Source organism: Mya arenaria, chromosome 7 (assembly GCF_026914265.1).
Source record: "Mya arenaria isolate MELC-2E11 chromosome 7, ASM2691426v1".
Lineage (NCBI taxonomy): Eukaryota > Metazoa > Mollusca > Bivalvia > Myida > Myidae > Mya > Mya arenaria.
The window spans coordinates 16,821,639-16,836,474 of NC_069128.1; the positions used below are offsets into that span (position 1 = coordinate 16,821,639).

A 14,836-nucleotide genomic window follows, 5' to 3' on the forward strand; every position below is an offset into this window, starting at 1 on the left:
TATTATGAGAACTACGACCAATAAAGGAACATTTATTATGAGGACTACAACCAATAAAGGAACATTGTTTATGAGGACTACGACCAATAAAGGAACATTTATTATGAGGACTACGACCAATAAAGGAACATTTATTATGAGGACTACGACCAATAAAGCAACATTTTTTATGAGGACTACAACCAATAAAGCAACATTTATTATGAGGACTACAACCAATAAAGCAACATTTATTATGAGGACTACGACCAATAAAGCAACATTTATTATGAGGACTACGACCAATAAAGCAACATTTATTATGAGGACTACGACCAATAAAGCAACATTTATTATGAGGACTACGACCAATAAAGCAACATTTATTATGAGGACTACAACCAATAAAGGAACATTTATTATGAGGACTACAACCAATAAAGCAACATTTATTATGAGGACTACGACCAATAATGCAACATTTATTATGAGGAATACGACCAATAAAGCAACATTTTTTATCAGGACTACGACCAATAAAGCAACATTTATTATCAGGACTACGACCAATAAAGCAACATTTATTATGAGGACTTCGACCAATAAAGCAACAAATCTGATGTGAAATACGACAAATAAAGCCACAGTCATATGTTCACTTCGACCAACAAGCTCAACATATTATGGTGAATAAAATTCCTCCTTTTAACGTATTCAAGTAAAAAAGTTGTATCATAACTTTAGCTTTTATTTAGATGCCGTTGATGTACATACATATCTGGGATGTTGACACGTTTTACCCGCCTTAAGGAGTTCTTCAAGACACGCTTACATGTTTGCTCTTATTTGTTGAATATTGTGGGGGAGGGGGGTGGGGGGGGGGGGAGTCCAAACATCATTGGGGTAGTGGCAAATGATTTTGAAATAGTAATAAAACAAAGTGCGTTCGTTGTGCATTCAACCAACGCGCTGTATGGTTATTTTTAAAAAGGATATTGTTTGAATAGACGTGAATAAAGATACTTTTTGTAAGTGTAGTTATAAAATTGTTTGTTGACTGTTAAAGTATGCTCTTTATCAAATCACTATGTATTAATACTTTTTGGTGAAAAAGGGGGTTAAATATGTTTTATCAGAGGTGTATTTAATTTTCATCTGCATTCACACGGACCCTGTTTTGACAATGTGAATATACGTGTCAAAAGGTTCAAACAGCAATGAATTATGGCTTGTTGATGATATTCTTTCAAATTTGAAAACTAGTAAAAATAATTATTTAGATTCACGTCCTGGATATGCATACATATTGCGTATATATACATCTACTTGAAGATCGAATCAATCACCACACACCAACAATATTGTTTGGTCAATATTTTAGGCACATTAACTTGTCTTTTTGATGTAGTGCGTATTAAGGAAATAAAATGAGCATTTGCTCAATATTCAATTACGGAATGAACATGGCATTATATAAACATGTTAAATAGTAACATACAATTAAAGCATGGGTACGCACATCACTATTACAAGATCACATGATGTTTAGTATTTAGTATGTACATACCTAATCAACTGTTTACTGTTGCGATATTCTAAAGTGTACTTTAGTTGACTCCATTTATAGGATGGCATTAAAATGCTGTTTGAATAATGAATAACGATTGGAATATCCCGACTTGTGCTGTCATTTTACTTCGGCGTGCTTAGAGTGAAACTTCGACATGTCTTTTATCTTTCTTGAAATATTGGTACTTAGTTTAATAGCAACAAAAGCTGAGTCAAAAGACAACTTTCGAGCCAAAGTATATACAGGGAAAGAAGTCACAACATCGAATTCAAGTACCTTGGGAGTTTCTCTTATACAATGTCAAAACATGTGTGTCTTGGCTAGAAGGAAGGGCACGAGCAACATTTGCGGATATGACAAAGTGTCCAAAACATGTTTCTATAGTTTTGACACCGAACATGACGTCCTCAGTACTTCTGAAGTCACGAAGGTCGTGCTTATACCTATTGAAGGTTAGTAGATATATGTTGTACATTTGGTCGCAGATTTCTAAGCTTCCTACACAAAGGCACACCCATTAATATAACGGAAAATATATAGTAGTTAATCCAATTTATACAATCAGTGTTCAGCAATGGTTCGATTATTTCCGAAACGAATACCAAGTGGATATGTTAGCTTATTGAATGGTCCGTTGTCGACGTCCATTCAAACCCAGTACCAGGCGCATTATTAATATCATCTTTTGGAGTGAGCGATAATGGGTTGTGTAACAAAATGTTTATTTCTATAAGCTGTAAAAAGACTGTATCCAAAGCGGAGACTCTTGAAAGTGGGTTCTTATATTAAAACAGTAGACATATAAATCGAGGATTTATTTATAAAAGCAGGAATTTTAACCCAATCGTAGATAAAATGTTTTACGTCAATTGATGACATAGAAAACTGTGTTTTACTTTTTTTAAACAATTCAAGAACAATAGTCAATCCCGCATTAAAAACTTCAAATCTGATAAATAGTGTCTTCTTTACATTTTAAACAACTAGTGATTGATTTATGCTTTCTCCGAAAATATATGGGGTGATAACACTTCAACTGCAAGCAAGTGTAAAGGAGTTTTGATATATATATATATATATATATATATATATATATATATATATATATATATATATATATATATATATATATATATATATATATATATATATATACAAATGTATATATATAATTTCCTTTATGTATTTCGATAATATTCCATTCCGAAATTAATGTTTTATGGCTTAAACAGTTACAAACGGTTTAAGAAAAATGCATAAAACATCAATTTTGAAACGAAAATATGATAATATGCGACCTGGTCTTTTTTCACTGGTTTGCAGAGTACTCTTTTTAAATAATTTTCATGAACCGGACAGAATCTACCGATTTATTTTTTGTCAGTGTAAAATGAACCTTTACTGTGTGTTATATAACAATAACCTAAAAGTTAATATCACAATGTCTATATTTCACAAACGAAAGTTACCTTAAATGTATAATCACACTGAGCAAAAAGCTCGATTAGACACGAGAAATAAATGTTGTACGACTTTATACACTTTTAATAAAACATTACAACGCATGCTACGTCTGTCAATATATTCGGTTCTTTTTAAAAGATATACTTCTTTTGTTTTTGAACAGATGCCTGTCAGAGTTCAGAGTACCTAGTAAACGGAATGGAACCTGTGCTCGACGACCAGATAACCGCCTCGTCTGTGTATAATGAGGCGCATGATACAAGAGGTTCCCGACTCGATTCCGTGCCGACTAGTTCACATGTTGGTGCATGGAAAGCTGGGAAAAACGACACAAATCAGTACATACAGGTACGCATGTATTCATCATGTATTCAGCCTTCTGTCAATTACTTCAATTAGAGTTGGCCGTATGAGAATTATAAGTTCATGGCGGTACAAGTTCATATATATATGTTTACCATGTGAATTATAGAGATTTATGAGCGAAATAAAACTCTATTGTGTTCAAATTTTTTTCAATTATAGCCCGTTTCACTATCCAAAACAAACATTAAGCGCGCACAAGGCTGGGACACAATATCATCGACGCCATTACGTAAACACACAGTTTGGCGCGTGTTTCTGATAAAATGAAATCAAATATATTAATATCAGATTGACGCTTATCATATTAATACACAAATGGTTGTTTTAGAGTTGGATTGAAATTCATTTCACCAAGTGAGAACCTAAAGTTTATGTTTCAGAAGCAATAGTTTAATAATAAGTGTTGGTGTTCATTCTGTGAAATATTTTGCGATCTTACACTTCAACAAACACTCATGCCCTACAACCATGCCGTCACCAAGCTAAAACACTGATATATTGTGCAAACCCTATCACTTACCCGAAATGTTTCAATATGTGTACTAGCGGAAAATAAGTTATGTATAGTGAGTTCTCAAAAACCTATGGCTGTTGTGAAAGGAAACCAAAAGCGACATTTACCGTTAGAAATACGGTAACATTAAATTTTTCATACATTAGTAATTTAAATAATTGGTTTTCTTATCAGACAATTGTTCATTTTAGGGTCAAGCATGGTTAACTTTATATCTTTACACTAAACTTATGTATTCCATTTATTACATCATTTCGTTTTTTCCTTTGCTTTAAGCAATTGTTTAATAAAGAAAACAAATAAATCTGTTTAATTTTATTCACATCCAGTTGCAAATACATTTTTTTGTACACAATTCGCAACAGTGTACTATTTTGAACTACAATGCGTTCAAGAGGCTTTACTTAACATTAAGAGTTCCCAAGATGTTTTCATGAAGTTCATGATTCATTATTTTCATTCATAGACATTTATGGACAATTCAAACACTTTAATAGTTAAGGAATAAATTGCGAAGTTGAAAACATTATCGGGGTAAGAACGCAGTTTGGCTGGTCAAAGTGGGTTGATTCCGTTTCTAAAAATAGTCAATACTTTTTGACAACATTTAATAAACCGTTTGATGGTGTAATTAAATAAATCATAATTTGATGACTTAACAGATGCATTAAATACTATATCTGATCGAGATTCTGGCAGAACGCGTTTATCTCTTTAATTTGAACAACGTGATAATGAACGAATGGTGAAACTGTTTGAATGAAATAAGAGTCGATTGAGGGCTACTCTCGGACTTTCTTTAAAAAGAAGTTTCATTAACCTTTTTTTAATGTAATATTTTACCAGGTGCAGTTCAATTGCCCTAATCACGTGATAGGTGTTGCTATGCAAGGTCGACCAGTTAGCACAGACCCGAATGCCATCGTCGGAGTTGATTGTTGTTACCAGCGCGTGACCGCGTACAAACTTCTCTACAGTGGTGACTGTGTGAACTTTCTCACGATCAGGGACTCCGGTGGGTCGGATGTGGTAATGTATTCAGCAATTAACCATTTCAGCTGTTCTGTTCGGGAAGTAGATGTGGCAATGTATTCAGCAATTAACAATTCCAGTTGTTCTGTTCGGGAAGTAGATGTGGTAATGTATCCAGCAATAAACAATTTCAGCTGTTCTCTTCGGGAAGTAGATGTGGTAATGTATTCAGTAATAAACAATTTCAGCTGTTCTGTTCGGGAAGTAGATGTGGTAATGTATTCAGCAATTAACCATTTCAGCTGTTCTGTTCGGGAAGTAGATGTGGCAATGTATTCAGCAATTAACAATTCCAGTTGTTCTGTTCGGGAAGTAGATGTGGTAATGTATCCAGCAATAAAAAAATTCAGCTGTTCTCTTCGGGAAGTAGATGTGGTAATGTATTCAGCAATAAACAATTTCAGCTGTTCTGTTCGGGAAGTAGATGTGGTAATGTATTCAGCAATTAACCATTTCAGCTGTTCTGTTCGGGAAGTAGATGTGGTAATGTATTCAGCAATTAACCATTTCAGCTGTTCTGTTCGGGAAGTAGATGTGGCAATGTATTCAGCAATTAACAATTCCAGTTGTTCTGTTCGGGAAGTAGATGTGGTAATGTATCCAGCAATAAACAATTTCAGCTGTTCTCTTCGGGAAGTAGATGTGGCAACGTATTCAGCAATTAACAATTCCAGTTGTTCTGTTCGGGAAGTAGATGTGGTAATGTATCCAGCAATAAACAATTTCAGCTGTTCTCTTCGGGAAGTAGATGTGGTAATGTATTCAGCAATAAACAATTTCAGCTGTTCTGTTCGGGAAGTAGATGTGGTAATGTATTCAGCAATTAACCATTTCAGCTGTTCTGTTCGGGGAGAGATGTGGTAATGTATTTAGCAATTAACCATTTCAGCTGTTCTGTTCGGGAAGTAGATGTGGTAATGTATTCAGCAATAAACAATTCCAGTTGTTCTGTTCGGGAAGTAGATGTGGTAATGTATCCAGCAATTAACAATTCCAGTTGTTCTGTTCGGGAAGTAGATGTGGTAATGTATCCAGCAATAAACAATTTCAGCTGTTCTCTTCGGGAAGTAGATGTGGCAATGTATTCAGCAATTAACAATTTCAGCTGTTCTGTTCGGGAAGTAGATGTGGTAACGTATTCAGCAATAAACAATTTCAGTTGTTCTGTTTGGGAAGTAGATGTGGTAATGTATTCAGCAATAAACAATTTCAGTTGTTCTGTTCGGGAAGTAGATGTGGTAATGTATTCAGCAATAAACATTTTCAGCTGTTCTGTTCGGGAAGTAGATGTGGTAATGTATTCAGCAATAAACAATTTCAGCTGTTCTGTTCGGGAAGTAGATGTGGTAATGTATTCAGCAATAAACAATTTCAGCTGTTCTGTTCGGGAAGTAGATGTGGTAATGTATTCAGAATAAACAATTTCAGCTGTTCTGTTCGGGAAGTAGATGTGGTAATGTATTCAGCAATAAAAAATTCCAGCTGTTCTGTTCGGGAAGTAGAGGTGGTAATGTATTCAGCAATAAACAATTTCAGCTGTTCTGTTCGGGAAGTAGATGTGGTAATGTATTCAGCAATAAACAATTTCAGCTGTTCTGTTCGGGAAGTAGATGTGGCAATGTATTCAGCAATTAACAATTCCAGCTGTTCTGTTCGGGAAGTAGATGTGGTAGTGTATCCAGCAATAAACAATTTCAGCTGTTCTGTTCGGGAAGTAGATGTGGTAGTGTATTCAGCAATAAACAATTTCAGCTGTTCTGTTCGGGAAGTAGATGTGGTAATGTATTCAGCAATAAACAAGTTCAGCTGTTCTGTTCGGGAAGTAGATGTGGTAATGTATTCAGCAATAAACAATTTCAGCTGTTCTGTTCGGGAAGTAGATGTGGTAATGTATTCAGCAATAAACAAGTTCAGCTGTTCTGTTCGGGAAGTAGATGTGGGCCTTACATTGCTTTCGTCTTCGGTGTTGGTCTGAAAACATTATATTATTTGTACTGTTGTACTTTTAAAAGATGCCAATGGGTATTTATAATGCTAATTTCGCCTACATGACTTAAAAACATATCTTCCGCATTTTAAAACACCTGGTACGCTTTAAAACAGGTGCATTTCTCTCGATAACTTTGAGGCGATCTTTGCAGGGAACATTTCAACGTTTAGAATGTTCACTTTCTTAAAATATAACTGACACTAGGCTGCTAGACCACCAGGCCGCTAAGTTCACGCCGCTAGACCGCTAAGCTGCTAGACCACAAGGCCTCTAAGTTCACGCCGCTAGACCGCTATGCTGCTAGACCACCAGGCCGCTTAGTTCACGCAGCTAGGCCGCTATGCTGCTAGACCACCAGGGCGCTAATTTTACACCGCTAGACCGCTATGCAGCTAGACCACCAGGCCGCAAACTTCACGCCGCTAGACCGCTAGGCTGCTAAACCACCAGGCCGCTAACTTCACGCCGCTAGACCGCTAGGCGGCAAGGCCACCAGGCAGCTAACTTCACGCCGCTAGGCCGCTAGGCTGCTAGACCACCAGCCCGCTACATTCACGCCGCTAGGCCGCTATGTATATTTACATGCTATAGAATGGCTGATATGCTTGATCGATTTTTTTTCGATAATCGCTTCTGATTGATAATCTATGCATAAAAAAACAGTAATTATATCATTGTAGAAGAAAAGGCATGTATACATGAAATAGCATACCATTTAGGCGCCAGGCCGCTTGGTTCACGCCGCTTCAGAGTGATAATTAGTGCAAAAGACAGTAAATATATCATTGTTTTAGAAGAACAGGCATGTTTACATGCTTTGAAATAGCTGACTGAAATAGGATTCATTTTTTGCCGCTACGCCGATAGACCGCCAGGCAGATAATTGTTGCCGTTAGGCGGCTAGGTCGCTGTACGGCTTGATCGACTTTTTGGAAAAGATGTTTATAAAACGTTTAAAAATGTTTTAAGTGTTTGGAAAAGGCATATTAAAATGCTCTGAAAAAAATTGAGGCCGCTATGTTTATGTATGAATAAAAAACGCATTAACAATTTCTGAAAAAATGGGTCCTATGCCACTAGGCCGCCAATATCACGCCGCTAGGCCGCTAACTTCTCGCCGCTAGGCCGCTAACTTCACGTGCATAAAATTTAGTCATAAAGAGGGTTATGTACAATGTAACAAAACGTAACTGATTTTCTTTCGTTAAATATATCCGACAAAAATTGTCTTATTCTTACAGCGTATTTTTACTAAGGATGAAGGTATAATTATACTTAACTTGTTTTAAAAAATGCTCAAATATCGATCTGTTAACGATCTGAAGTAGTATCTAGTATCTCTAGGTGCAAAAGAAAGACAAATTGTATACGTTTTACAATGAACTTGAAAATCACTGCAACGGATGATCCACTTAAAAATTTAAAGAAATTACTGCATACGTTATTCCATGTAATACGCATTCATGGTAAATAGCCGATATACAAGAATAACTTTATACCTAATGATTTGAATCCACATTAATCTCTCTTAAACACGCACTCCCATTAGAACAAAGAATGTAAATGCAATGGTAATCACTTCCCTTTAAATGCTAGAATTATTAAACAAAGCAAAACCCAAAATGAATAACGTTATTCAATTCTTTCCACAGATATTTGACGGGAACACGGATCAGGATACGGTTGTTACATCGATGTTGCCAAGTCCGGTAACCGCTCTCTGTGTCAGAATCAACCCAGTCACGTGGTTTGGTGGCTATATCAGCCTGAGGTTCGATATTCTCGGATGTTCCATGAATGAGCAGCAGCACTCAAAATAAAGCACGGAATATGATGTATACATGCCCACCGTTTGTAGTTGTAATATGCCCGTTATGAAAAGGCATGTTATTATAAAATGTCGAATAATATAATGTTACATGAGTTAGCTTCTTTATTTTGTAAATTTAAGGTTTTGTTTTTTGAATTATTGCTTCGAGGAAAAAAATATGTTCATTTTTTGTTCTTTTGTTTGCATACGCTTTATTATTCATTATTTATTTAAGTACACATTATCTAAATAAATAGTACATGGTTATAAAATTGGATGCCATTTCCACAATCGTCTGACTACTTTAAAACATTGGTATGAATGCCGGAGAGCTTGAACGCTTGGTAATATTTGTCATCGAGGAAATTATTATCTTGCAACCCTTGTTAGCCAATTAATAAATAATAAGAGTAATCAAGTTCTGTAACTATACGCCTTATTGCAACATTTTTGCTTATGATTGTTTGAACCTTCCACACAGGAAAACTGCCAAACTATATTTTTTCAAAGTGAATTGAACGTTTGAGTGAGTATAAGAGTGAGTGTCCGCCTCTAACCTTTGAAGTTATAAGTTCGATTCCCACCAGGGTGAGGGTGCTCAAGAGGTATAGGTGTCTGTTACTCACCGAAAGAGGTTGTGAGTTCGATTCCCACACGGGCGAGAGTGGTCTAGTGGTATAGGTGTCTGTTACTCAGCCAAAGAGGTTGTGAGTTCGATTCCCCCCCCCAGGCTCATAGTGGTCTAGTGGTATCGGTTCTGTAACTCAGCCAAAGAGGTTGTGAGATCGATTCTCCCCCCAGGCTCATAGTGGTCTAGTGGTATCGGTTCTGTTACTCACCCAAAGAGGTTGTGAGTGGTTTTGTAGTATGCGTCAACGCTCTTACCAAAGAGGCTGTGGTTTTCACCTCCACCAATATTGTCTGCAAGGCCTCTCAAAACGGACACTAGGTCTTCTATGCAGGGAATGGACACACCCTTGATTCATATTATGAGTTTATATGTTTTCTTTACATAGCTTACAACTAAAACTAAAGTTAAAATATCACGTACATGCATTTTAAGTTTCTAATGTCAATATTTATAATCGTATGTAGGGGTAACAAGTCGCGTGGTCGGCTGGTCGAGCGGGCTTATGCTTTTCGGGCAAAGTCTTTTGAGTTTATTATTTTTATCTGAACACTGTCAAACTCATCTTCATGTTATGTGCCCTACATTGAGAGCTGTTATTTAAATAAATATAACGGGGTCATTTAAATACATCCAGTATAAATGCATCGTGCTAGGGTGCCCATCACTTCTGTTGATTTACGTAGGAGTAAAGCTCAAAAAGACATAATTGATCATGTTTGAACCTGTAATTTATTATGTTTGTAAATGATATATATAGTCGAATGCAGAAATACTACTGTTTCCATCCTAAATTTTATCGAAGTTTCAAATGATTTGTACCACACTTAGAAACGCTTAAACTTTACGAAATCGTTACAGAATTTATATGATATATTTTGTATCAAAGGTTTTGTCACGCTTGTATGCCGAATAAAATGTTGCTTTTTATTTTGTTGCTGTTGTTGTTGTTGTTTGTTTGTTTGTTGACGATTATTGTGATACCTGACATCTGATTTCTGCAAATAAATACACAGTTCCAAAACCGATTTCTCGACTAATTTGATTGAAACTGTTCATTGACAGTAATAGAAAGCATGCCACTGTCAACGTGGCACTAAATTGAAACGAGGTACAATTATATACATTATAACCACATCACAACACTAAAGGTCATATGTTATATAATCACGATATTTGGTAAATACCAGGGATGCAAACGAATGGCAAAATTGATATTCAAATATTTGGTAATTCTTTCGATCGAATATTCGAATATTCGATTACCAAAATACTATTTTGGAAGATGTAGTAAACTACTATTATTATTCGCTTATAATAGTCGGAGTAATTTTACCTTACTTTTGTCGTAGCGGCGGACCCTGATATCCCCAAATGAGACTTTGAAATACGCAATTTTCAGGAAGGGAAAAAAACAACAATACATTATAAACAGACAAACAACAAAATCGAATAATTTCAATTACGCAGCCTTTAATTTGTAAAAAATGTGAAACTAGATGGATTCCTAGTCAAATAGCGTTTTGCGCCAACGGAGGGTCTTTCCGTTCTGAGATTGACCTCTGCATAATATAACTATGGAAAAACCAAACCAACTCGGGAACTAGTAAAATAATAAAACAAAAACATATCTGGATTTGACTCATCTATTGTTCAAAAGTGGAGGAAATACATCCTAAAACGCTATACTATACATTTCCATTTCAAAGCACAAACATTGTATCGAAACATGGAAAACAGGTTGAGCACATATATGTAACAACACTATTGGAGCACATGGCATTATTGGAGCTATGTTGCACAGCTTAATTTTAGCCAAGACAACATATTGGTGTTAAAGCCGATTCCTAGTCTGTTATTGTATTCTGTAAGAAGGGCGACTTAAGAAGGGCGATTTTTCACAGGACCCGACGATATGTCCCTAAATGACACATGACGCGTGTTTAGTGTATTGTCATCACGTTCACACCTCTGGCATTAGGGGACAGTCGTTGTTAAAACAAGACAAACGAATCTTAATAAACAGCAACAGTGTTGTAGGCAAAATGTTTTTTTTTTTATTTTCTTTGTTGAGAATAAGTATTATTACTCTTCCTTTCTTTTTTTTTGGAATATTCGAATACCGATTTTGACATTCGAATACCAAACTTTTGATCGAATATTCGAATATTCGTTTGCATCCCTAGTACTAAATACATATTGGAAAGACCAGTCCACACAAGATAAACACAAACTAGGGACAATTATGAATGCCTAATATTAGGCTGATAATAAAAAAAAGTCACAAGTATTTTTAGTAAGTATAATAAAAGATTAGAAATTTACTGTACACTTATTAGATTAGTATTATAGATCCCTCGGAAAACAAAGAAATATACTTGGCGGACTATAGATACCTCGGAAAACAAAAGGTATCCCGGGCGGACCATAAGTCCCTCGGAAAACAAAGAGAAGTACCCTGGGCGGACAATAGATCCCTCGGAAAACAAAGAAAAGTACCTTTGGCGGACAATAGATCCCTCGGAAAACAAAGAGAAGTACCCTGGGCGGACAATAGATCCCTCGGAAAACAAAGAGAAGTACCCTGGGCGGACAATAGATCCCTCGGAAAACAAAGAGAAGTACCCTGGGCGGACAATAGATCCCTCGGAAAACAAAGAGAAGTACCCTGGGCGGACAATAGATCCCTCGGAAAACAAAGAGAAGTACCCTGGGCGGACCATAGATCCCTCGGTCAACAAAGAGAAGTACCCTGGGCGGACCATTAAACCCTTGGAAATATAAAAAACAGCACTCTCGGTTCAGTAAACAAATCAGCTCCTAATATCGGCTAATAATTAGAAAAAATATTGAGTCGTGATCAATGATTCCAGCGAAACAAAAACACGCTTTAAGAACAAATTATTAGATAACTTTTACAGATGTCACACACCGCGTTTGACAATGTTCTAAAAAAACTGCTTTTTATTTCATTTATATGAAGTTCTTGAGAAACGTACGTTCATCATTTACAGGCTGAATGGTCCAATGCATACCTCGATTACAATTGTTCGTTAAATCTATGAGAGGGAATTGATATAAATGATAATACCTAAGACATTAATCAGCAAACAAGATAATAAATGAATCCAATTGAAATGTAACTGCGAGTAACATCTGTACAATACTGAATATACTGATCAAGCTAACAGTTTATTTCAATTACTGAAATAAAAAGCGTTTGCAACTGTTTGCTCAGAGAGTGCTCTCATGAGAATTATCATGGATGCTCATTGATTGACTGCATCCTAAATCGATTCCATTTAATATTTTTATAACCATTATAGATAATATAACATATGCATTTGTTGCAGTACATTTCAAAGGTTGATTTCCGTAGCAAAAATGACGAATATATATTATTTGTCTAAATTTTGCAGTCCCCAATTGCTCGCAAGCAAACAAAGCCAAAACGCATCGTGTTCTTTCGGTACTTTCTGACAGCACGTGATACGCCAGTGAGGTGTTATCCAGTCATTATTCAGTGTCTCCCCGGTACTCCCTGACAGCACGTGATACGCCAGTGAGGTGTTATCCAGTCATTATTCAGTGTCTCCCCGAGGACTTATTCAGGGATGTTGGGCTGGATGTAACCAGTTAGGGAAAGGTGTCCCCCCATTCATTAGCAGCTCTGAGTTATCATTGTAACATTTTATATCAATGTAATACCAAGCAATGCCTGTTGGAAGAGCATTTTATTTGTAAAAGATACAGGTACTTTAAATGTCTTTACTCTTGTAATTGTCTGTTTACAACAAAACTAAAATGTTGCTTTTCCGAGCCTGAGTCGTTAACCCAGACTCCAGACGTTAGTGTATACGGGACCTTATCAAACTTTAAAAGGTATTTTTATTTATGTTATTAAGAAGTTATAGTTTCTGGCGTTTTGTTAATGTGTGAAGAAATCCGAGCATATCCGCGTATTTTTTAACATCCCTCGTTAATTATTTTTCCATTGCAAATGATACGCATGCCGTCTTTTTAAACACTCCATGCACAGATGGCCAGTGGTCAACGATGAATGACGTTTTACGGAACAAAATTAATAGTGTTTTTAAAAAATTGAGATGTTTAACATTTTGTAATTCAAATCTTTTACAGACTGTTTACATTTTCCGTTAAAAATAAGCTCATTAAAATAATCCTTTATTGCGTGTTTTGAATGTTTTACCCTTCATATTATTTATAATTCATTATAATTATGATATAATTATTAAGACTCGAAAAGCTCAACAAACACTGGTAGTTTTAATATGTGCAGAAACTGTCAATTGTCGGCATTATTTAATGCAACAGTTTAATATACGGATAAAAAAATGGTAGTTGATGAGCCCAATTGATTGTACATATGTTTTAAAACTATTCTTCATACTGTATTATGTTGTTCACATTATTGTTTCGTAGTATGCACATTGAATACTTGGAATGTATTCCTGTTCTAGAACGTGCAAAGGAAACTTTGAAACCACTGCGCAAACGGGTACACGTAAATGTGGGCTCCATTTTATGTAATTATTCATTCGGGTACGTGTACACGGTACATTTTTTTCACGAGGAAAGGGATACATGCAATAACAGCTCCAGTGCAACATTTACCTGTACTGGTAGCTATTATTATAATTTCACGTACCCGTCCTGTTTCGCAATCTCTCTATATGAAAGTACATTGATTTTCTGCGAAGCTTAAAATGTAATTTTAAAATGTCATCCAATCAATCAAAGACCGTTCTTAGTTTACGTTTCACTTAATGTAATTGAAATACTTATAAACAAGTTTCATGCGTTAAGACGTTGTTGTGGACCAAATATGATAGGATAGAGTCTGTTTACGTCAAATAAATATTTTTATCACTTGCTAAACCTTGTTTCCGGTTTAATACAGCCATCATGTATTACACATGTGTGTTATAACATTGCTCCGTTTCTGTTGGTCAGAAATTGTATCACTTTGGAAACAAATTAATTGGAAAAAAAATATTTTACGAATTTGCAATAATACATCAAGTAATACGTTTATTTTTCAATTCCCAAGATGTATGTGAATACAGTACAAGGCCAGTAATGTCAGGTGTGTCCAGGTATCCTGGTTTGTTGTTTGGGACGAAAAACGTCCTCGTTTCGGTGTGTATAAACATTCACGGCGGGGAATCCACGTGACAACCTACCATTTTCTTTTCGTTCTCATATCTTTTAAAATCATTAAAATATTCGTCCCAAAATGCATGTGCCTGTTATGTTTAAACAAAACTTAAGAGTTTTATGCGATTTTCCCAAATTATAACCTCATTTTCCGCTAAATCCGAGCCAAAATGATAAATGGGACTGCAACCTACCAGTCGAATTTCGTACATTTTGGAAACATCGCAGAAGTGTTCTCGATAACGGTTAAAGTTTCAAGGAAAACATGGATATGCTAATACACACTAGGTAAGTGACGCCATCTT

At 35.8% G+C, this 14,836-nt stretch overlaps 1 protein-coding gene across 2 annotated transcripts; it reads left to right on the top strand.

Moving 5' to 3' along the window:
* The first annotated feature begins 1,656 nt into the window (after positions 1-1,656).
* Positions 1,657-10,283, top strand: LOC128240907 (hemocytin-like). Of its 2 annotated transcripts, XR_008262340.1 has the most exons (5): positions 1,657-2,001; positions 3,177-3,361; positions 4,740-4,922; positions 8,568-9,429; positions 9,502-10,283. XR_008262340.1 is itself a non-coding variant. In XM_052957896.1 (4 exons), the coding sequence occupies exons 1-4, from the start codon at positions 1,704-1,706 to the stop codon at positions 8,733-8,735; spliced, it is 834 nt and encodes a 277-aa protein (XP_052813856.1). In that variant the 5' UTR covers positions 1,657-1,703; the 3' UTR covers positions 8,736-10,283. The 2 variants fall into 2 exon arrangements, 1 of the variants encoding a protein (XP_052813856.1); XM_052957896.1 differs by having other exon boundaries at positions 8,568-10,283.
* The last annotated feature ends 4,553 nt before the right edge of the window (positions 10,284-14,836 follow it).